The sequence below is a fragment of the Oryzias melastigma genome, linkage group LG21 (assembly GCF_002922805.2).
Source record: "Oryzias melastigma strain HK-1 linkage group LG21, ASM292280v2, whole genome shotgun sequence".
In the NCBI taxonomy this organism is placed as follows: Eukaryota; Metazoa; Chordata; class Actinopteri; order Beloniformes; family Adrianichthyidae; genus Oryzias; species Oryzias melastigma.
The window spans coordinates 23,574,138-23,597,511 of NC_050532.1; the positions used below are offsets into that span (position 1 = coordinate 23,574,138).

The window sequence follows — 23,374 nt, forward strand, 5'->3', positions numbered from 1 at the left end:
AATTAAAGTACATTGTTGTGACTGGTGGGTCTCTGTCTAAGACAGGGGTCTGCAACCTTTAACTGTAAAACAGTTATTTTAATAGCCAATAAAAAAAACATAAATGTTCTGCATTTTTTTAAACATGTATTTATAAATCTAGCTTTTAAATTTTACAATAGTTGAATCACAAGGGTGTTTATATGTTTCTATATATAGCAGTTTTAACTTATTTTACTTTTTGACAGCAGCACACACACAAGTCCCTTTCAAAATAAAACCCACCCTGTGCCAAAAAAAAAAGATCCTCCTGCTGCAGCAGCTTTATCTAAATTAAAAATGTGAGAAAGTCGAACATGATGTTTTATCATTAAGATTTTGTCGGCTTTTTTTTTTTTTACTCTCAAAAATGAACAAAATTTTAATAGAATCTGTTAGAAAATATATACATTCAACATTGGGAGATTTTGTGCTAATTGAATTCAAAAAGTATCCGTCTTTGCAGAAATATCTTCTAGATTTATTTATTGATATAAGAAACTCAAAACATTTAGAATAAAGTCACACAACAAATCAGACAACTCTAAGTCGTTTTCAATCATTTTAAACTGCATTGTTCAAAACTTTAACCACTTTAGTGTAATTTACCAAAGTATTTTTTTAGAATTTTATTTGACCAACTATAAATTAAAAACAAAAGTTTAGAAAAAATTTTTACAGAATTTCTGACAGTAAATTCAACTTTTTGCGTAGTTGTTTTACATGTCAGTTATCTAAACAGAAAGGAAAACACTTAAATAACATATCTCTTATTCATTCAATCATTTGCATTTTTCACTAAAGCTTAAGAGGCGCAATAAAGTGATAAAAGACCCACAGGTTGCAGACCCCTGCTCTAGGACACACACTGTAGAAACCTGCAGACTTTGGGTGTAACGATTCATTTTAGCAACAATTTGATTTAAATCATAATTTGTAGTTGCAGATACGATTTATATTGATAGTAGTTCATTTTGAATGAACCAAATCACTGACCTAAAATTGGATTCTGCCTCAGACAAATAGATCTGGTTGGATCATGCGAATAAAAACGGATTCCTCCATTGATTGTTAAATCTCTACTGAAAACTGTATATTATAGATTATAAGCTTATGTCCACTTGTGTTATATCGACAATAATCATCTATCAGTGAAAGTTAAGTCGATTCACAGACTTCTCATGAACTTTGTTCCATTTTTCTGTAGTTTGATTCTCACATTTGTTTTCTGGCTTTACATAAACCTCCTTATTTTGCATTTGTTTGTGTGTTTATGCTCCGTGGTTTGTCTCGTTTTACTTTCTCATTTAGTTTCTGTGAGAATTAGCATGTCTGCTTTGACTCTTGAGTTTCCCCGATTTGGTTTAGTAGTTTTCTCTTCATGATGAGTCTTTTACTCAGCCAACTACGGCAGTACCAGCAGCACTTCTGCCTTTTTTTTTAAACAGATTTCACAAAATGTTTCATTTTTCTCACATCTAATTGTTTTAACGTCTTAATAGTTTGACCCAGACGACCAAAAATCACATGAATTTGATTGCAGAATGGGACCTGCAACATTTTACTTTAATTTTAGCCGTAAAAACATTTTAAAATAACCTTTTAAATACCATTTACCTTTCTATAATCTTGATTTTAGTTTTAGTTGTAATTTGGCTTATAATTTGAAAAAGACGGTAACAGAAAAGTAAAAACTCCAAAGTGCTGAATACGGTTAGCCTTTTTGTGAAATTTGAAAGAAAAATGTACTTTAAGTTTTATTAATTAAGTAAAAGGGGCAGAAATGATAATATTCCATTATACTGGATTTGTGTTTTTTTAATTCAATTTAATTAAATTAAATTTTGCATATAAAAGTTTGAATTTTGAGAGTTTAAACAAGAGAGAAAAGAATGAATCTAAAGTGGCTTAAAAAATCTAGAATTATTGTAAAAAAAAGTTGTATTTTTTGCTTGCTACCCTATATTTTATGCCTAATTCAATAAAAGTTCTAATAAAAAAAGGATAATGTTGTAGATGTCACCTATTGCGGATTATTTTTATAACATAATTTCCAAAAAAATAAGGGAATACTGAGAAGATATCTGCAGTATCTTGTAGACTACACTCACATGTTTATTATACCAAGAAAGAAATAAGGAACAAAAAATAAAGATGAATGTTCGCTTATTTTATTTGAAGTGCAGCTTTGCATCTTTGTAAAAACTGAGTATTTATTTGAAATAAGTTTTTGTTTTTAAGAAATATAAATCTGTGGATTTCTCTACCACATAAACCAGAGACAATGAGTGAAGTTCTTGTCATGAATCTGATGATTAAAAGACAAAAATGATCCAATTTATTTAGCAAAATATGAGCTCACAATTCCAGATTTAGAAAGATTTAAAAATTAAAAATAGTGTTTTGAATCTGTTTTTACTCAGTAGTTGAATGCATGAAGTTTGGACATGTTTATGTTACCTCAGGGATTAGAAAACAGTAAAGAAAAGTCTCGATAATTGTTAGACTCTTGGATCTAAATAAACTTTTTTTTCTAAACCTACTTTAACAAAGTTGGCTGGGATTCAGCGTCTCTGTGAGTGACAGAAACAACAATCGGTCCTTTTCATGAGAGCAGAGACAATGCCGCTCGTGAAACCAGAACATCCAAGTCAAAGGTCAGATCTGTTGGAGACCCTCCTAATTGGTTTCTCCCTCCAGAGTGGCGGCGAGCGGCGGGGAGCTCACAAGTGAAACGGCCGAGGCGGCACAATGCAATCATCGCACATCTGAGGCCAGTAGGAATCGGGGAGGACTTTAATTTTCGCAGTTAGCCGTGATGTAATGTTTACGTAACCATTTAATTGTCCCAACTGATGCTGAATGACTCCCAAATTGTTGGAGCGACTTGAAAAGCGGAGGCAATCAATGGCTTTGAAACAAACAAAATACTTTTGGAAAAGAAAGGAACATTTCCTGATTTGGTTTATTTTTTAGGGTGTGATTACTCACTCGACCGTGTCCTCCCAGCTACACCACTGCCTCTGATCCAGCTTCTGCATGTCCAACTTGAACTTGGCCAGGCAGAACTCCTCGATGGCAAACTCGTAGTGGGACCCACAGCCCTGAGCAGACACACACTGAGACACTGCTGGGAAAAGAGAGCACAAGAGACAACAAAGAATAATTAGTCCAAAACTGGTTTCTCTCTCTCCTTAATATAGCAAGTTCTGGATACAGGAAGTTATCCATCTCTGCTTTAAAGACCAACACCAATGAAAATTGTGTTTTTGTGGCATTTTTCTGATAATGGAAGACATACATATATATTTTAAAAAAAAAAAAAAGCATTTTAAAATTGAGCATTTTTTTAATTTAGATTTTTTTAGATGTCATTTATTTGCACTTATACAACACATAAAAAAACAGGTATAGAAATGCATAAAAAGTAGGAGTATGAAGAGGCAAAAAACCCTTAAGGGCATATATTATATTAGAGCCCCTACCTACTAAAACTCTAAAATTGATAATACGCAATTTTATACGTTTATACATCCTCTTGCAGTCAAATAAATCCGTGTACGTCTTTGTTTTCCTCGTCTGAGCTGGAATCTAGCTTAAAACTCTATTGCGGAATAGCTCCTCACCATTTTTGTTGCACCGATGATCTTTGGTTGGGAGTTTGAGGGGCTGTAGAGAGTGTAAACAAGGGTATGATGGGAAATGGGGCTGGGCTTACTCCACACCAACATTTTCACCCACAAGTCTGTCATGATCTGCTGGAATTCTGCCCGGTTCGCTCCCTTGTGGTCGTCAGCACCTTCCCTCCATTCAGAGCCAGATCTGTGCAGCGCCTGCGCTCCTAAAACTAACTGAGTGCCTGTTCCCTTTCCTGAATTGTCCGTTTTTGAAGAAACTTTCTGTTTGGATCTCTTTATTTTGGATGTGGACTGTTTCGATCTCAGGATCAACCCGCTTCTTCCTTCTCCTTTGTGCTACCATCAAATTGAAGACTGTGCCCCAGCACTCAAGAGGTTCCTCTCCTGTTGAAGCAACTTTGGGGCACTTTGTGTTTTATTAAAAAAAAAAAAAAAAAATTCTTACACTCTTTGGTCTGCTAACCTTGGCAGTTCTCTACACCACCCTGACAAAGTCAGAGGCTAATTTCTAAAGAACTCTTGCACTGCAAAAGGTGAATCCTAAGAAAGTAAATAAGGTTCGATTCTCTACTGTGAAAGAAAAACAATCTTAGGAAAGTTTTCCAACAGAAAAAATAATCTCAGTTTGAGAAAAGACTAGAATTCTTCTTTTCTTAGAAAAATACTTGTTGGAAATATAACTTTTGCCATTTTTTTTTTTTTTGGTTATGTAACCCTCTCAGGACAGCTTAATATATTATATATTACTATACATCACAATTTTCCTCATATCTATTTTTTTCTGTAACTAAAACTTAATTTGGCTCTGAGAGGGTTAAAGAAAATCTGTCACTGGGAGAAGAATTTTTGGTTTATTTCTGTTTTTAAAGTGTACCACTTTGCAGAAACTGTCCTAAAAAATGAAAGAAAAAAAAAGAATCATAATTAACTTGAAACACAGTTACAAGTCATGATAGGAGTGAGACTTTAAGGTAAGTCATGTCAGGTATTTTGGGGGTTTTCTTGGAACCTAAATGCATCTTTATTGCTCCTGAACTCAAGTTCTGATGGTTGAAAGGCCGACTCCATCCCTGCTGCAGCTCATCCGCTCCTTCCCGGTTCATTTTCTGTGAAGGATGACCGCCGCTTGATTAAAGGCGGTTTTTCTTCATCTTCTTGATCTCCTCCTCCTCACCACAGCGCCCACAAAAGACTTCCACGAGCCAAAAACAACAACCAGCCTCACGTTGAAAACTTACACCAAGTTTTTTCCATTTTTTTGATTGGAAAGTAAGTGCAACAATCACAGTAATTCCCCTAAATTATTATGTAATTATAGACTAACTTTTTAAAATAACAACTTCATCATCGGCAAATAAATAAACCGTAACCTCTTTTTAAGTTTGGCCAACCCAAAGATGTTTTGTTTTCATATAAAAGTCATATTTAACTTTTGAACTATAATTATGCAGAAGTTTAAAAATAAAACATGCATGCTGGAACATTAACCAAACCGCAGTAAAGTCACTCAAACATCATTTCTGGGGCAGCAAGAAGCTTAGATGTAGGAAAGAAATTCCACATTTCCTCATCGCTCTTCGGTCTTAGACTCCCACTTTGGTGGTCTAATCTTTTATATTTTCAAGTTTGTCCAACAAACATATTTACACCTTTTGTTGCTTTACATTTTTGGTTTCAAAAATACCTATTTTTATATTCTTTTATGATATAAAAAGCACAACGGCTCAGTTTTTGTAAATTATTCATTTTATTTTATTTTTTTCTACAGTGACTTCAGTCGAAGAGCCAAATCTATAACCCAGCCAGGATGTCTTTCAAGCAAACCAACATGTTTCCTCGTCAGCGGAGCACACCGGATGAGCAAAGCCTCCGGGGATTCTCTGGAGACACCCCCCCCCACTGGAAACCACACAGACAGAAAGCTCAGGTTCCAGTTTCTGAACAGAAAACGCTGAGAAGTACACACTCTGCCCTCACATAGAAAAATCTTCTAGGCGAGTCAGTCACCTGAACAGAATCCAACTGTACAGCCAGTCTGACAGAGCAGCCAGTCTCCATCTTTGTGTTTTAAAGCCCCAGAGTTTATGCTTCTTATCTCAGATTCTTAACCTTTTTAATAAACGGTTCGTCTTCCAGCTCCAGCTGATTGATGCTTGTGAGCACCTTCTGCCAAACAAGTCCCTTCTTTTTCTGGAATAATTCAAACTTGTTAACATAAAAAGGTCAGATCTCTCAAGTCCATGAAAATGACCTTGAAGAGTTGAAGCTGCTCAGGAATTAAAAGGTCCTGGTTTAATAATCGTCTACTTTAACTCTTCAGAGAATCTGATCCTGCTGATTGTAACCAGAAGTAAAGCAAGTGGGATGGAAAATGACTTCAGAAAAATGATTCTGACCAATGAAACAAGAAGGGTCCAGTTCAACATGGAGGTTTGGCTTTAAGGAAGAACTCCTTTTGTGTCTGTACCACTGAAACTCCTCTGCGTGAATAGTGTTTCATGTGAATGCACCTTTACAGTCAAGCAGCGTGTAAGGAGCACACACTTAACACATGAACAATACTAACAGGCCCTTATGAGGTGGACAGGAAATGAAGCTTTATTCGTCATGTTCAATATCAACACAGGTCAATAGTGCAATGAAATGCTTGGGATGAGAAGCCAGTGAGCTCAACAAGTAAAAGAAAATAATACAGGTAATAAAGTAAAAATAGTAGTTATTAAAAAAGGAGAGAGATTTAAAAGAAAAGGTGATAATCCATAAAACAAATGGGATGTGGAAGCAGGATGCTATTGGCACGGTCAGGATGGGTTTTAAACATATTGCACATAGGCTATTATACAAAAGTTAGTACACATGTCCGGCCTCGATATTTGAAGGTGCCATTTTGAATTTAGAAGTGTGACACCTTGAGGGTAGTAGTCATCTCTGAGTCTCTGTGCGCAGGATTTGGGTTAAATAACATCCGGATGACATGCATGCGTTTCACGTATTGTGTACATTTTTGCTTTGAGCTGTCTGCAACATACCAATAAAAAAATAATGTGCATAAAGTGAACATTTTAGCTCTTGAGCGGACCACAACCTTGACATTTTGTATGGGCCACCTGTGTAGCCCAAACTGTTTTTTATTAACTTTCCGTTGCCCCTATCCACCTCTTGTGACCAATGACCCAGACTAACAAACCAGTTTTAAACTTTTAAACGCATCTGGACCGGAGAAACAAAGCAACACCGGAGTCTTCCTCACTAACAATCCAGTTCAGGGAGCTTGAACATGTATATTAAAGATGTCTGTTGTAAATCCAAAGCAAGTTGTTGAACTCCTGAAGAGATTAGGCAGAAATCCTAGCTGGAATGCAAACTCTTTCCTCTCACATGTTGGATTTTCCATTTCATTACAGAAAGGGCAAAACAGTCCCTTTAGAAATGATGAATGAATCCATGGGAGGAAGCCTGCGCGGAGCAGAGCTCATAAATCCCACGCTGCCTGAACCACACGTAAATCTGAGGGTTTACACAAAAGCTCGCATGTATTTTTCAAATGTCTCATAATTATCTTTTGCAGCCTAAACGTTTACCTCATATCATATTAAAGGATTTTTCATCATATGAAGTGAGAAACTCCACAAGCTGGAAAAGAGTCATTTGACTTCCTGAAAGGATGAAGCTTTGTTTTGGTCTGACAGACACCTGCAGGCTTTAAGAGGAAATGACTGCAGCGAAGGGAAGAGATGGACGATAATGTGACCATAGGATGTGATGGAAAGAGAAAAGCATTAATAACCTGATGTGTCCGTCACTGGATTCCATCAGAGGAGCAGCTTTCATGCTGCAAAAACAAATCACCAAGTATTTTTGTACAGTTTACAGGTTAAATATCTTATTAAATTCAATAATAAAAAAAGAAATCCTAGTAACTTTTCAGAAAACAAAGTTCTGAAGCCATTTAATTTTGAAAACATCTTATTTTACAAGCGTGGTATACATAATTCTTAAGTATTTCTTGTGTGTATATGTCTGTCGAGGGTTTCCACTGACGGGTCTTTACGTGAATTTAGGTTTGAGCTGTTCAAAAATATTTTGGTCGGTTGAGAAATATGCACTTTACGAGTATTTTTATGTAATTTATACACAATCTTTACGTAAATCTTCGGCAATTGTACTTTGTGGCTTTCAAAGACCTTTCCACATACAGTATGTCCAACAGACTTTCACGATTTCAACTTTAATATCTCGTATATGACGCACATATCACCTTATCATTACGTAATTGACGCACTAATCACTAGGAATTGCATAAAAACAGCACAATAATCACATTTGGTCCGTGCACGACTGGTGTGTTGAGTAACAGGTATATAAAAAGATGGCAAATTTGTAGCACAAATTGCATTTGGTGTGAACGTAGCATTAGTTTGGAGCTCCAAATAAATGAACCAAATGTACATTCCAATACTGGGAAAAAGTTTTTTAGAAACTCACTTGAATGATGTGGTGTTTTTGACATGTTATTTCAGTATTTTTCTGATGACGGAGAATATATTGAGAAAATCAGGCCTAAATAATTTGAATTTAGGTAATTATTTTGAACTTAATTCAGCTTAAAATTCAATTCCAGAGTAATTCTTCGTTCAAATCATTGTGAATGAGGATCAGATGACAGAAAGTTTTTGAAATAAGATTGTATTTGTTATGTAGAAACATTTCTGGGTGGTCCAAAAGCTCTTTGCTCCCCACAGAGAAAAAAACACGGTACTCGAAAATTAATAGCCAGAAGTCCCTCCTAGATCTGCTACCTCCGAGCTGGCATCTGGTTCAAAACTGTTCTGCTGGATAGCTCCACTTTTGCTTGTTTTTGTCTGTTGCAACAGCAATGTTAGGTTAGGGTCGTGAATGTAGGATACAGGAGAAAATGAACAGTCCTGCCACCGACTCAGAGGCAGATTTCTAATTAACTACTGCTACTCTGCAGAAACTACAGAGGTTTTTGGCTGAAAATGACAATTATAATTAAAATATCACTTTTAAAATAAATCAAAAGATGATAAGTGATGATTTTAACAGATCCTGGCAGAAAAACCAAACCCCAAAAGTGTTCCTGTGATTTAAACATTATTTGTATCTATACATGTGGTTAGAAATCATTTTTTTTCCTGTTCAATTATACAAGTTCTCCAAGGCAATACATTTTCTCAATAATCCAGAGCTCAGAAAGACATCAACACATTGACAGATTCATATTTTCCACATTCCTCTCAACTTTTACTCTAGTTTAAATGTTATCACCGAAACACCAATTATTTTACCATGTGGATTGCTGCCTGTGTGATGTTAGATGAAAGAACTTCTCATTTTTATAAAAAAAAAAATAACATAAGCTCTTTTTCTGTATAATAAACATTTCTGGTTCTTATATTTATGGGGACTCTAAACCTGAATGGAAAAACTTGACTTTAAAAGATAAAATTATTCATATAGTCACAAAAAGTTAACTTTTTTTATTGACTCAGCAGGTTGTGCCGCTTAAACAGATCTGTCAAATCAATTCTAAGTTCCAGACACAGCAGTGAAGCAGTGGGTGAGGAACCTGGAATAAAGGTCACCATTGACTGAAAACTCCACCATTTCCTTGGGCAACCACATATTGATCTGGAACTGCAGCCACATCTAAGGCCACCTTTCAATCTACGAACACATCTGCATCGAGCTCCACCGGCTTCTCCACCTTCCACATAGCAAAGAACGGACCAGCAAGACCTCGAATACACACATCCTATTGAACTGATGCTTACACAGCCTGAAAACTCATTTTGATTCCTACAAAACCCATGATCTCCTTAATCTGCTCTTATTTGGCATTTTCCTTTTTCTTTAGTTTTCATGACAGGCTAGCAGAGCACGCAGAGTAAAAGATATTACATCTATTGGCAATCCATCAGAGAACCTCAAGAGTGGAAAAAAAACAAGCAAACATGCAGGATGACATTTACTTCTGTCAATTTAGAATCACCAATAAACTCAGCATCCATGTCTAGATTGTAGAAGAAGCAGAGGTGGACTGTGATGAGGCCTTGGTTCAAATCCCTGCTGGGTTCTCCCTGAATGGAGTTGCACTCGGTACACTACAAAAAAAGATGGCAGACAATACGATAAATGGTGATAGGATGTATAAACGCACACAGACAAAATTACTTATGCATTTAAGCTATCGGATGGACAACTTTTTTTTTGTTAGATGCCTTCTATGTAGACATGAGTGTTTTGGAGTTTAATTCAAGTTTTTTTTACTTTTATTTAAATAAAACTGCAGTGAAATGAACATTTTATATTTAGTTGTTTATTTAGTTGTTTTTAGTCTTATTGTTATCACAAGAATGATTACCAACGTCCCATGACGCGAGTTTTACTCGTATTGTGCAGCAATAATAACAAGAATTCTTATTTTAAGACTAAAATTCACTAGTGGGCAACTGAAAAACTTTGAGATTATTTTCTTACAAGACAGAAAATAAGACTTATTTTTTAAAGCATCTTCTTACTTTCAAGATGAAGTATTTGCATTGCACATGTGCATTTCCTGTGGACACAGAAAAAAATATTTAAAAATATAATGCAGCTTTATAAAATGTTAGAAAAACGATTAAAGGGCTCTGATTAAAATTCACTAATTGTGTAAACTTTATAAACAATTTTATGTATGTAAACAAATCCAATGCTTACATTGGCATTTTTATTTAGATTTACAATATTTCTAATAAGCTGTTTTGCAGACAATACTACTGACAACAAACTGCTGTCATTGAGGTCTGAACATATGCAGATCCTCTGCTAACAAAGAGCTTTTGTGAATTGCTAATTTATCTTTGTTTATGAGTTAAAATGTTTTGAAATATCTAACTTAAACTTCTGAACCTGTTATTGCGAATCCCATTTTTTTTTTTTTACAATATTTTATCTTAAGTACAACTTATTTAAGTTTAACAAGTCAGAGGCCTCAATAAAAGTAGGTGGTCTTACAAACGCTTGAAGTGTTTGACACTCTCAAGAGGGTGTGGCCTTGTACCAAGCTTACTCCTGATTGGAGAAAGTTGTAGCTAGAGAAATGTTGACTCAGATAAACTGGAACCAATCAGTAGTCCCAAAAAAGGCAAGCGAGTTGTAATAATTTTGTTGGAACCAGAAGAAAATCATTTACAATGGGTGGTGTCACACTAAGTCCAGGTCTCATATACAGTCAATGGGGTTGACTTGTACAGGTACTGCAGGTTTTTTGATTGGATTTTTCTCTCACAGCTCTATTCAGACATAAAGACCAAAAAAAAAAAAAAGGTAATTTCTCCATCAATCTGATCAATTTTCAAACGGTTGCACTTCCATGAATGGAATATGTCACTACCAAATCCGACTCCCTGATTGGTCAAAGTTCAACTGGTTTAACTTTCAGCACGCACCAAATTGCATCACGTTTTGATCATAAAGTCCAAAAATTGACCTAAAAACACTTTCATAGTTACACGTGAACACGAGAATTTTGAACATGGAAGCCCAAAATGCACATATGTGTATTTACAGAAAACAATCACTGGAGGCCGTCGCTCGAAGTGAACGTAGTATTACACGCCTGGGTCTGACCTACTTCACCCTTACTTACCCTGTTGTACAAGTATCTACCCGTAAGGGCAGTGGTGACGATAAGGCATATCTTTAAATAAAGTCTTTAATTATAAAAAAAAACAAGTCTTGAGATATAACCGTTAAGGGTTTTTTTTGCCATTCTACCATTGTTGAACGGGTCTTTAAAGGCAAAAGAATCTTCCGTTTTACTTTTACGCAAGCTGGAGGAAAAGTTTGGGCTGCAGTGGTTGGTTGTGTTTTGTTGTGTACCTTTAATCAAACACTTAAACAATCACCGCCCTCCTCTCTTCTGTAGCCTCTGAGCCATAAAACCAGATGCAGACGAACAGCTTATCTTTAATAACAAAAGGTGAGCAGGACGGTCACGCAGGTCTATTATGGAGCTCCATTATGCTGCGGCAGTGTCGGCGGCCGCCTCCTGATTATCAACAGATCAGCTTGTTTGCAACAGCCCATTAATTCTGCGCCGTCATGGCGGATGGCTCTGGTCATAATTGAAATGAGCTCCCTGCGTCGGTGTTGACAGATTGCTGCAATGTTGGCAGATCACCTGGAGCACTGGCTTTCTCTGGGTTGTGACCGCTCTAATTGAAACACTTTGGTAATTGGGAATCTTTGTCTCGGTTTGACACATGGAACCACACAGGGTTGTGCGGATTCTGATGCTGAGAAGTGGAATCAAAGCAGGTTCAGCAAATATGGCAAGAGGACAGAAAAAAATAACTGGTTTGAAATACATGATATTTCACAGGATGTTATGACTCTGTATGGATTCTGCTGTTTACATACTAGTTAAAATTAAATTTTATGAAGTTAGAAGTAGTTTTCTCCAGAACTTACATACCCAGCAGCAGGGGGGATGGCAGGAGTCAGAAATATTCAGAAAAATATGATTATTCCTCCCTCAACAAGTCTAAATCCAGTTGCACTAAGATTAACGAGTCAAAGCAAAATCTAAATTTCTTCTGTCGACAAACCAAACATTTCCCTTAAATGTCACTCCAATCCTGTATAATTGCTTTTCCAATCAACCTCCATTCAATTAATTACTGGGAGTGTAATCAGCCATCTGTGCTGCGTGAAAAGCCAACTCTGAGCAAAGCACAGCAGCTCAAAAAATAAATAAATTAAAAAAAATAAAAATCACATGAACCCCCACGACAGGAAAATGTTCAGCGCCCTGCTTCTTGTGGGACTTATTCTTTCAGCCCACTTGAGTTTTATGAACACAAAGCAGTTAAAGTCCACATTCATGAGTCTCATTGTGTTTTCACTCTTCAGCCAGTGGAGCCCACGGAGGTGAGCACTGAGTTCAAGTATTGGACAGTTATCAGTTTATTCCTGCAGTTTCTCATTTTATCCGTCCAACACCAAACATAACATCTCCTCTGTTCATCCACATGCACTGAAACTTTATTTTAGAAACGTCTAAAAGTTTGCAATTTGATGCTAAACTCCCTTTTTTTATAATAATTGTTTGACACAGAAAAGTAAAAAAAATAAAAAAGCACCTTCCTGACAGAATAAATAAAGACTGGTACTAAACATGATTTATCTGTCACAATAAATATGGTAAAATTTTCATAATGCCCCACCAAACCCCCAGCCTGATCTCAAGTGAAATCCAGACTCAAAATCTTCAAGAGAAGCTTAAATTTCCTTCAATTGAACCCTTTACATCCAAAATATGTAAAGCATCCCAGGCCACTACACTACCACCTCTGTGTTTAACAGCTGGTTTGATTTTTCATGAATTTCTATTAGTTTTCCTCCAGATTGCACAGAGCATTAACACTCATTTATCTATTTTGTTCAGTTAAGTCTTTGAAAAATGGCATCTCGACTGTATACAGAGAACTGGATGGAGTGACCCTTCCCCCTGGCATTCCATATAGGAAGTGCCCATAAACTCCAGGAAGCCAAAACTTCATAGCCTTCTATAGATAAACCGCTATTACTCAGACTTCTTATTTGTCAGAATAACCATTCTTGCTCTGATACATTTTTTTTTAACATGTTCTTGCTAATTCCTTTTTTCAATGATATGTTTTCTGTGATACAAGTTATTCATGTTATAAGATGCCTTAATAAGCGATGGTGTTGTCTGATGGCCCCCATGTCCAACATTCAAAACGTTGGAGTAGCTCACTTTCTATGGAAGCGTTTGACTCGTTTGGCGAGAGTGGTTGCCATAGAAACAGACTCAGACCGACTTGAACCAATCAGCACTTATTGACAAAGTCTAACCAGAAAATGGCGCTTCATTTGGTTGGAGCTGGAAGAGTGATGTCATACTCACTCGGTCCAGTTCTCATGTACAGTTAAAGATTTCAGTGAAAGTTTGCAGTTCTAAACAGATTTTGGACGAGTTGTGTTTGTACTCTAGAGTCTGTGTGGTCAAGACTTTTTTAAAAATGACTTTGAAGTTTCACCTCAGTATCTTTGTTTCTCTTTTGCTCCAGAATTTCCTTAATTGGCAGCATGATAGGGTTTATGAGATCTTCCGTTTGTCACATAGCCTTTACTTTATAAAAAAAGAGAAAATTTGAAATTTTATGAGTATTGTATTGGCTAATCTTTAATTTTGTTTTGACGATTTGCTGAGTTTGATAATTGCAGGTGGACAGATAAAGTCTATATTAAAACAAATGCAGTTATCGCATTTGAGTTTAACTGCATAAAAGTGTGCAGCCCACTCGGTTATGATTGAAATCGCCCGTCTTCACAGCTTGCAACATCTTCCAGCGTTCCAGGCATCAGTTTTAATCCAGCGGCGCTAATTAGATTCCAGATCTGTTAGCTAATGAACCGGCATCACGCCCTCGTCCAGCCCTTCCCTTCCCTTCCCTTCCCTTCCCCTTCACTTCACTTTACTTCACTTCAGTTTCCAGCATTAACTCACAGGAGGAAGAAGCCTCCGTCTTTGGCCTTTGAACAGAAACATTTTGACCAGGGTTACCTTTTTCACTCCATCTAGAAATTCAAACACCCACTTTCCTTGACTTTTTTTTTTTTTTTTAAGTCATGAATCATCTCAATTCATGGAGTAGCACAAAAGAGAAAACAAGTGATCTGCTTCTCTTCCCACTTATCTGACAGCCCAATTTATATTCTTTGAAGCAACAAAGATTTCATGCATATTTTATAAAAAGCCCACACATTGCAGTTCCTTTGTACAAAACTTTGGTACATTTGATGCTCTGGAAAGTTTTGACGCCGAGAAGCACCACCAATGCAGCGAGCAGGAAAAGGAGCCTCACAGTTTTACTGCAGCTTATTAGAAATGACGGGTTTGGAGTCATCAGTCACAGCCTAAATATTCTATTATTTTGCACCTTGAAGTTTGAAAAAAAATGTTTCTGTATGCAAGAAAATCTGTTTTATTTATACAAAACAAAATTTCCATCTCTAAGACAAAACGGAAAACTGCCGTTTACTTTTACACTTTAGTGTGTCCGTCACAGTGTCAGTGATCCAGCCTCAGTATTATTCCAGAGGTTGTTCTTAGCGCTGGGGTTAATTATGCAGAGTCATTATCTCACACCGTGTGGGCCAAACTGCCCCTCCTCACATTTATCAGCTTTATGATCTTCTGCCGTCAAACAAAACATTCCCCCTCTTAACTAATGAGAGCTCCGTTTACGAGTATGTAAAGGGACTTCTTCTGAGTCCATTAATGGGAATGAGAGCAGATGTTTGTGCCTCAGTCAGAAAAGTCTTAGTTTGCCATTTTGTCGAGGTGTCCAATTTTAAATCCAGTACTTTAGAAGTGTCCTAGAAGTCTCGACAAAAGACTGAAGTGTGTCGATACTCACAAGGTTGGTGAATATAAACCACAATGCATTGCATTTGAACAATTTTTCATTGAAAGAAGAAAAAAAAAAGCTATGAAAATCCTCAGAAGATGGTGGTCTTCATTCAAATATTTACATTTGTTAGGCTAAAAAAAAGACTGAGCATGTGTCCAAATTGCGTTAAAATCCAGGGCACCAGATAATCCCGTACTTTAGTCTTTTGGGAGTAAATTTGGTCACTAATCTGTCAGAGAGTAACCTACTCAAGAAATCTTTAAAATTAATTTGAGATTTTCCATGCTCACCTGAAATTAATAGTTTCAACGGTCACTGTTTTTTGGTTTTCAATGTCTTTTCAGTGAATCTCTAAATGTAAAAAACACTTTATTATAAATGAATTGTTTTTAATAGTATCACTTATTAATTTAAAGCTAAAGTACATATTAAAAAAATAAGAACTATTGCAATATTGTACCAAGAACCAGCACTGCCCCATACATAACCAAAGCAAGAGGGGGAGAAAAAAAAGAAAGATTCAGCTTTTTTTGGTCTTTTGGGGTCCACATGACCCTACTTTTGATGTAAACATGCCTAGAATAATAGCACAAGGGTTAATGTGTCCTAAACAATACCTCAGTGAATTTAAGGCTTTAAGGGGATTTTTTAATAGCAAATATAATCCTAAGCATGTGACGCTATGACTTTAGATTTAAATAGTACAACAATGAAGTACTTGAATTATATATCGAGAGAAAAACTGTAAGTTTGCAGTTTTTTTTAGTTCTGAATAATTTAAAAGGGAAGCAAAATGTTTAATTTTGTGTGCAAGCAGCCAACAGGCAGAAAATTATGAAAAGAAACTTCACATATCTGGTTTATGATCAATTTATGTTGGCTTTGCCTAAGAAGGACTAAAACTACAAAACCTTCAACTTAAAAAAAAAAAAAAAAAAAAGCATGAACAGGTTCAACAGAAGCAAAGCAGGGATAATATAGTGACTGAGTTAATGACCGACCAGAGAGCAGCTGCGCTAATGAACTGATCAGGTGTGTGTGGTTAAGAAGCAGCAGGACAGAAGAGAAAATCAAATTGGAGTATGAAAAAATAGTTATAAATGCCCAGATTGAGCTGCTATCTATAAATATATATATATAAAATTAACCTATAAAAATAAATGTTAAGGCAGTACCACAGAGTTGAGCAGGCCCAATACTAACAGAAACCTCAAAATTAAACAAAAATAGAATTTCCACATGAACTTCTGGTTTATTTTCTTGGGATTGATGTGAATTTTGGCTCACAGGAAACAACTCAAGAACATTAAGCTTTAAAATTAAAATGCTTTAGGTGCTATTTTAATGCAAATGTAAACAAAAAAAAATAATTTTGTATTAAGGATCCACAGAGGTACAACATCCTAGAATTGACTATGAAATTCAAGGAAGTAAGAAGGAAATCTGTAAAAGAACTGGTTATTTTTCTTAAGGTAAGGGCAGACAGGATCCACACCGTTCACCTGCTGCAGCCAGTGGGACTCAAGCGTGGGAGGAAACCGACAGGCAAGAAATAAAAAAAAGGAAGAAAAACCTGAGGAGTAAATATGAAAATAAACAAAATAAATATGAACAGAATTTAAAATACTGGTAGAACAGGGGAAAATTAGACAAAAACAAGGGATGACATTTAGCTGTTAAAACAGCAGATTAAAAAAGTAAACATTTGCCAAAAAAAGAAGAATAATTCATCTAAAAATAGACTGAAAGTGAACAGCCCTCCTTGTTTTCTATCTGTATTTTAAACATTTGTCCTTTTATCTTAGAAGAGCTAACACAGAGCAAGTTCCTTGTCACAAAAAATGATGCATCTTTGGAAAAGTTTATGATAAATTTCCTTTCATATGAGGTCCTATTTTTGAACCTAAAGTAGTTTTAGACTTCTAATTTAAATCTAACTCCTAACCACAAAACTTCCCGTGAAAGAATCAAAAGATCGAAAACAAGTGCCGCACACTTCCCCATTTACTCCATGAAACGTATTTAAGTCTACGTCTTTGATTTGGAAATCATCACAAGTTGTATTTTATGGTATAAACACAATATGGCTGTTCAGATAAGAGCTGTGATACAACTGGCTGCCTGCAGGTGCCCCAGTTCAGAGGATGCTCTTAAAAGCCTTTTTTTTTTGGTGAATTCTAAAGACCTTCCAGGCTGTGTGGGTTCGGAGATTTGCCTTTCACCCATGACACGCAATCTTATGTTCTCAGGAATGGATTCCAGTAAACGCTTCCGAGCAGAGATGATGCTGAGCTGTCCCAGATTTTCTTCTCGGTTTTCATTTCGCTGACTATAACTGATGAATCATCAAGGTTGTTTGCTTTACATACGCTGGGAACAAAACTGTGAGATCGCATTAAGAGCACAAGAAGTTATGACGTGACTCATCGGGTTATAATGTGAGACATTTCTGTTTAGCTTAACTTCATCCTAACAGATGTGAAGGAATTTAATTCAAAGTGATATTTTTGTTCATTCATTTTTGTCTTCACAAATTTGCAGAAAGTGTTTGTAGCTACCTGTTTTTTGAGGTATAAGTTGTTTATTTTTGCATAGCTTGCTTAGGGGTGCAATTTATACTTAAATGGGATTTTTTAAAATAAATATTGGCTCAAATGTTCACAATTTTGCCACTAACAACAGGTTGCTCTTTAGCTGTTGTTTCCCACGAACAGCCTCTAGAGGGCACTCTAGGGCCCCGGAGAAGAAGCAGCACCGTCTAAAACAAACATTGAAGATAATTATGTTTTGAATATATTCATATTAATCTGATACAGTCAATCAACTGTAAGATTTATTAGTGAAGTAATAATCAGTTTGTTAATACCATACTTTGTTACGTGGTTTCTTAAACGGAGAAGCTTCAACAATTGATCTAACTCTCCTGGAGGACGTTTCAGTTTGGCCACTAGGTGGCGATTGTGCTATAGCATTACACCTTATTCCAGAAGAAGAAGAAAGTGTGAGCAAAAAACTGTGTTTTGGATCACAAATGGTTACTTAAAAAAAAAAAAAAAAAAAAAAGGTTTCCTTAAAAGACTTTGGAAAATTCCTGCCTGTGAGTTTATAAAGAAAAAAAATAGAATGACATCAAACCAACAGGAATGCAACAGCAAAAAATAAAGAGTCCTTGTTTTTGTGGTAATTTTGTCATTCAAAGCAAAGAAATGCCATCACAGTCAAATCAAAGCCAGACTAAAGGTTTCCATGGGGATGGTAGAAGACTTTGAACTGAAGTTGTTTGGAATGGAAAGGAACAGAACGGAATAGAGCAGCTCAGAATGGAACAGCTTGACAACAAATGTAGAAGAAGGCGAGATGGAGCAAACGTACAATTTGATCAATTTCAAACCTTACTGACTCGTGACAAAAATTACAGGTTGTGGAAGGCAGTGTTGAAATGTCAGACTTTTTAGTCTGATTATTTCATTGTTGTTAGAATTTAAAATGCTAATCTGAGGATAATCTGGTTGCAAACACATGATGAGAAACCTAAAGGTGTTCAAAACTGCAGAAAGAAAATCTGAAAGCAGCAGAAGCTGCTATGACGACATCAGAGAAGTTCGACCTCTAACCCGTCACTCACATTCGTGCTTATTAATGAATTCTCTCAGTCTTGCTTATCAGAAACTCTGGAGATTCATTCAAATTTGAAGGTCGTTACCTAAACCAGAATGGACAAAAGTGACAAAGAGCGATGACAGAATTACTTATTTCTGACGCTTTCTGCAGACTCGAAGCTTATCACGGAAATTTGATCAGGGACACTTTCCACAAGAAACTGACAGACTCTTGCCCAGAAAAGTGCTGACATTCCTCTAGCTTGGGAGGGTTTATAAATAATGACTGAATTCAATTTTAGCTTCAGAGGAAACAGTTTCCTCAAAACACAGCATCTACTAGAGCGTAAACAAGAGTCGGAATCCTAGTTGAATGATTGTGCATTCATTTAGCAATGTCTCAGTACAATACTGAACAACTGATTGCACTTACTGAACTATCTGCACATTCAGGAAAGGACCAATTCTTGGCAAACATCCTGATACCTTCAAGAAATGTCCTTATTGTCATGCAAACATCCTTAGTTCTTACTAAAAAAACATCCTAATTCTCTTTTTCGAAAACACTCTTAGTGTGAAAGATTTGACAACAGGTATTTGGGTTTTGGATTAATGTGTGTAAAGGAGAACAAGAAGACTTCTGCAAGATGTGTTTCAAGTATCTCTTTACAGAAAAAATTTTGGATTAGATTTGTTTTCCTAACCCCTCATCCCCTTCTGGAGTGCTCACACTTGCATAAAATAAAACATATTACGGTTCTGAAGTTGTCTAGCCCATCTCTGGACCTCAGTCCAATGGAGAATCTGTGGAGCGAGTTGAAAGTTTGCGTTGCCTAGCCACAAAACACCTCAGTTCCTGAGATACTCTGGAAGAATGGACCAAAATAGCAGCTAAACCCGGTGAGGAAACCTTCAACTTCTGTCATTGTCAACCAGGGTTACATTACCAAGTATTAGGATGAAATTTTAATTGACCTTTTACTTATTTTCTTCATCAAATCTTAAATACATTATTTAAAAATCAATCAACGTGTTTTATTGGATTTTTTTCTACATTTCGTCTTTCACAGCTGAAGTGCATCTTCCCTTAGTAAAAATAGTACACTTGAAGTTTATTTTATCAAATATACTTAAAGATAAGAATATCAAGTCTGCTATAGACCATAAACGTAATGACAAAGGTATACTAACTAAATACTTTGAAACATTTTAAGTTGACAATATATAGGTACTATATAAAAAGTAAGCTACAAGTACTCTACCTCAATTTTGGTATAAACTAAGTATACTTATAGTAGTATAGTATAGTGTGCTTAAATTGAGTACTTTTTGCTAAGGGTTTGATGAACATTGCGAACCTTGTTATCATGCTTTTATAAGTGAAACAACTTGCTGAATCTGTGACAGACAAATACTGTTCAAGCTCTACTGAACAAACAAAGGCTAACCCTAACCCTGATCCGAATCCTTCCCCTACCCCTCCAGCTTCTTCCAACCCCTACATCTAGCCCTTCAAGCAGAGACTTATGAAAAATGGTGTCTTCAAATTCAGATGACACTACCCCTCAATGACGTCATCATTACTTGCCGGTAAGCTACGTTAGCACGTCGCTGTCAGTGCGATGAGAAATGCTTAACAACATTGTTTTTTATAACTTAAGAAAGTCATGCTAAAACAAAAAGTACTTACATTTAGATGTAAACATTTGGGCTTCAGAGCACACCCACGTGAAGAATGTAGATGTACAGAAAGAGAAGAAAGAAAGAGATGTAGTCTCTACAGCATAACTTGGGTGGGAGCGCCCAGCCACCCTGGGCCCAGAGCTCATGACCATAGGTGAGTACTGGAAAATTTCTATAAATAACCCACAAGGTGAAATCTGTATATTAAAGCTGTATTTCTTCATATTGTCTAAATATTTGAATCTTCATTGTAAAGTCATACTAATTATTCTAATGTACAGTCTTATGCATCGTTGCTGCTCTGCAGAAATCAACATTCCATGCCTTCCTAATCTCATCAGTGCTTTACAGAACAAGACCTGTTAGTGAGTTTTCAGGCCCTAAGAGATGTAAAACTAGCAACAGAGGTCAAACTCTGACACACTTGTAGTTAGATTAGTGCTTAAACTGTCATTTTCTTTGATTATCAGACAAACTGGCCTCTACTGGCTACATATTATTCCAATCCTATGTCCAAAAGTAGGGCTGCCACGATTAGTCGACTAATTGACAACTAATCGACTATTAAAATAGTCGACAACTAATATAATAGTCGATTAGTCGTTGTTTTATATTATGTGGAGTCAGAGTGTAGTAAATTTGAAAGTTATATTGGCAATATACTAGCTTTTTGGACTATTTTGGCATTTATTAAGGTTTTTTTAGGCTCTTTTGGGGTTTAGCAAATATTTCAGCCACATGCTAGCAGTTTTTGCTAACTTAGGATTTTTTTTGTTTATTTTTTAGGCTGTTTAGGAATTTTGCTAATATTTCAGCTACATGTTAGCTGTTTTGGCTAATTCAGGCTTCTTTTTTTCAGGCCATTTTTGTGTTAAGCTAATTTTTCAGCTACATGCTAGCTGTTTTGGCTAACTTAGGCTTTTTTTGTTGCTTTTTTAGGCTATTTTGGAGTTTAGCTAATATTTCAGCCACATGCTAGCTGTTTTGGCTAAGCCTTTTTTGGCTAATTTGGCCTTTAACTAATATTTTAGTCGGCTATCAGCATCTTCAGTTATGGTCACTAGCGTCTTCTATGGCCAAATTAATTTTACAGCATTCTATCAGTTTTTAGTTAGTTTAAATCTAATTATGGTTAAGATGTGTGTTTTACATCCACTTTGGGCATGACCCGATTAGTCGACTAATCGGAAAAAATAATCGGTGATTAGTCGACTATTAAAATAATCTTTTGTGGCAGCCCTATCCAAAAGCCACAAAAAGTCAAAAATATCAAAGTGAGCTCAATGAATAACCACTGTTATCATCTAACCAAGTTCAATTACTTCACTTTTGCTAAAATCAAATCCAGTCCACCTTTTTCCATTGAGGTCAAACTGTCATAACTGCATATTAATAAGAGCTTGTGTGAGTGACCAACAGATGACATTGAAGGGTTTACAGTGTAATCCTTTATACTGAGCAAATAAAGAAGAAGAATCGACTGTGAAGAAGAAAACTCCCCGGAAAGGAAGAAAAGAAGGAAAGCTCCAACAGGACTCGCCCACCTCCCTTTGTGTGGGCAACCACACAGTTCGGTTTTGAATTATTTTTAACTGACATTGACTGTGAAGAGATAAAAGCACTTTGAAAAGGAGAAATGGATTATATAAAGAGATGCTAATAGGCTGAAAAGCTCAGGTCTAAAACGGAGAACACTGGTGCCGTCAGTTTTTTTGAAACTCAAGATTCTTGCGAGCCGACAAACGAGAAAAGAGCTGGCGTAGTTGGTGAGGAAACGGTGATAAGTCTGGTAATTAAAATAAAATCCCATGTTTTCAGTGGGCTGCCAAGAAAAATGTCAAATCACCGATGAATTTAGTCAGTTACCCAGTGGGGCTCAACATCAGAGGAGCCACTGAAACACAGAGCTAAGCTTCACTAATTGGGTGAATCATCTCCTACCGTTAAAGGGTTTTCAATTTCCATAGCAGACAATTAAAGCTCTGCAGTAAGTGCTTTCATTTGGACATTTTACTAAAGGTCACCCTAAAAACATTCCGCCGCTTTTTGGCTGTTCAAACTCGGCCACCTCAGATTGGGTTTCATTCTGAAAGTAAACAAAGAAAAACTCCTGAAGCTCCACACATGGAGGTAAACCTGTTCATTCCAACTGAACCAAGTACATTTAAATACGTTTCCCAAAAGCAGTAAGACTGCTGAACCCTGGAAGATCCTTGTGAAGATCCACCTTCCCTCTTCTACATCCCCCTTTTATGAACAAACAGAACTCTATATGAACTAGACTAAGTTCAAGTTACTTGGATATCACATTTATATAACTTTTTTCTTGACATACTTTTGGACTGTACTCGGCTGGTCAAAGACCAGAGTCCCAAAACAATAAAAAATCCTTGAATCCTTAAAGACCCATTCCAACAAAAATGTTATTTTTGGTGTTTTTAACATGTTCTTGTGACCTGATGATAGAGCATGTTTATTTAAAAGAAAGTATATTTTCAAATCATTGTGAATCAAGAAAAAAATGTCAATTGAAAAAGAGCATATTTGCTACGTAGATATTATGCTAAGATCTCTGCTCTGAGGTCTCAGCAACAGGGAGGGGAAAGAGCCTCACCCACAACTCTGAGGTGAATTTCTTAAGAACTGCAGAAACTATGACCCACAAAAGAAAGCATTTTTTGTATTATTTAGGCTAAAACGCCATGACCATAATTAAAGGACCACTGGGAACGGTTTTGAAATAGCTCATAGTCTTAAAATCCAGACTCGCTTATAATCCCAACAGTTTAGGTGTTTTTTAATGAAATATTTATCATATGTTTTAGCCATCATAGAACAATGACATCAGCTTTCCTCTTCTAGTATGCTGATATTGAGTTCAGGAAGTTTTTGACGTATGTTTTGACTGTTTAACACAGGAGTTTAGCTAGTTCTTTAAATCACTGTAACTCTATAACAGTTTACTCAATTAACAAAATTCCAGCGGATT

The 23,374-nt window shown here is 36.2% G+C and overlaps 1 protein-coding gene across 2 annotated transcripts in view; it reads right to left on the reverse strand.

Annotated features, from left to right (window-relative positions):
• Positions 1–23,374, reverse strand: part of ramp1 (receptor activity modifying protein 1) — a 70,082-nt gene that overhangs the window by 22,385 nt on the left and 24,323 nt on the right. Inside the window, exon 2 of one of the 2 annotated variants that reach the window (XM_024285947.2) lies at positions 3,010–3,145. In XM_024285947.2, coding sequence (XP_024141715.1) covers positions 3,010–3,145 — 136 coding nt within the window. Of the gene's footprint in view, positions 1–3,009; positions 3,149–23,374 lie in introns of both variants that reach the window. The other variant, XM_024285946.2, reaches the window with a different exon arrangement.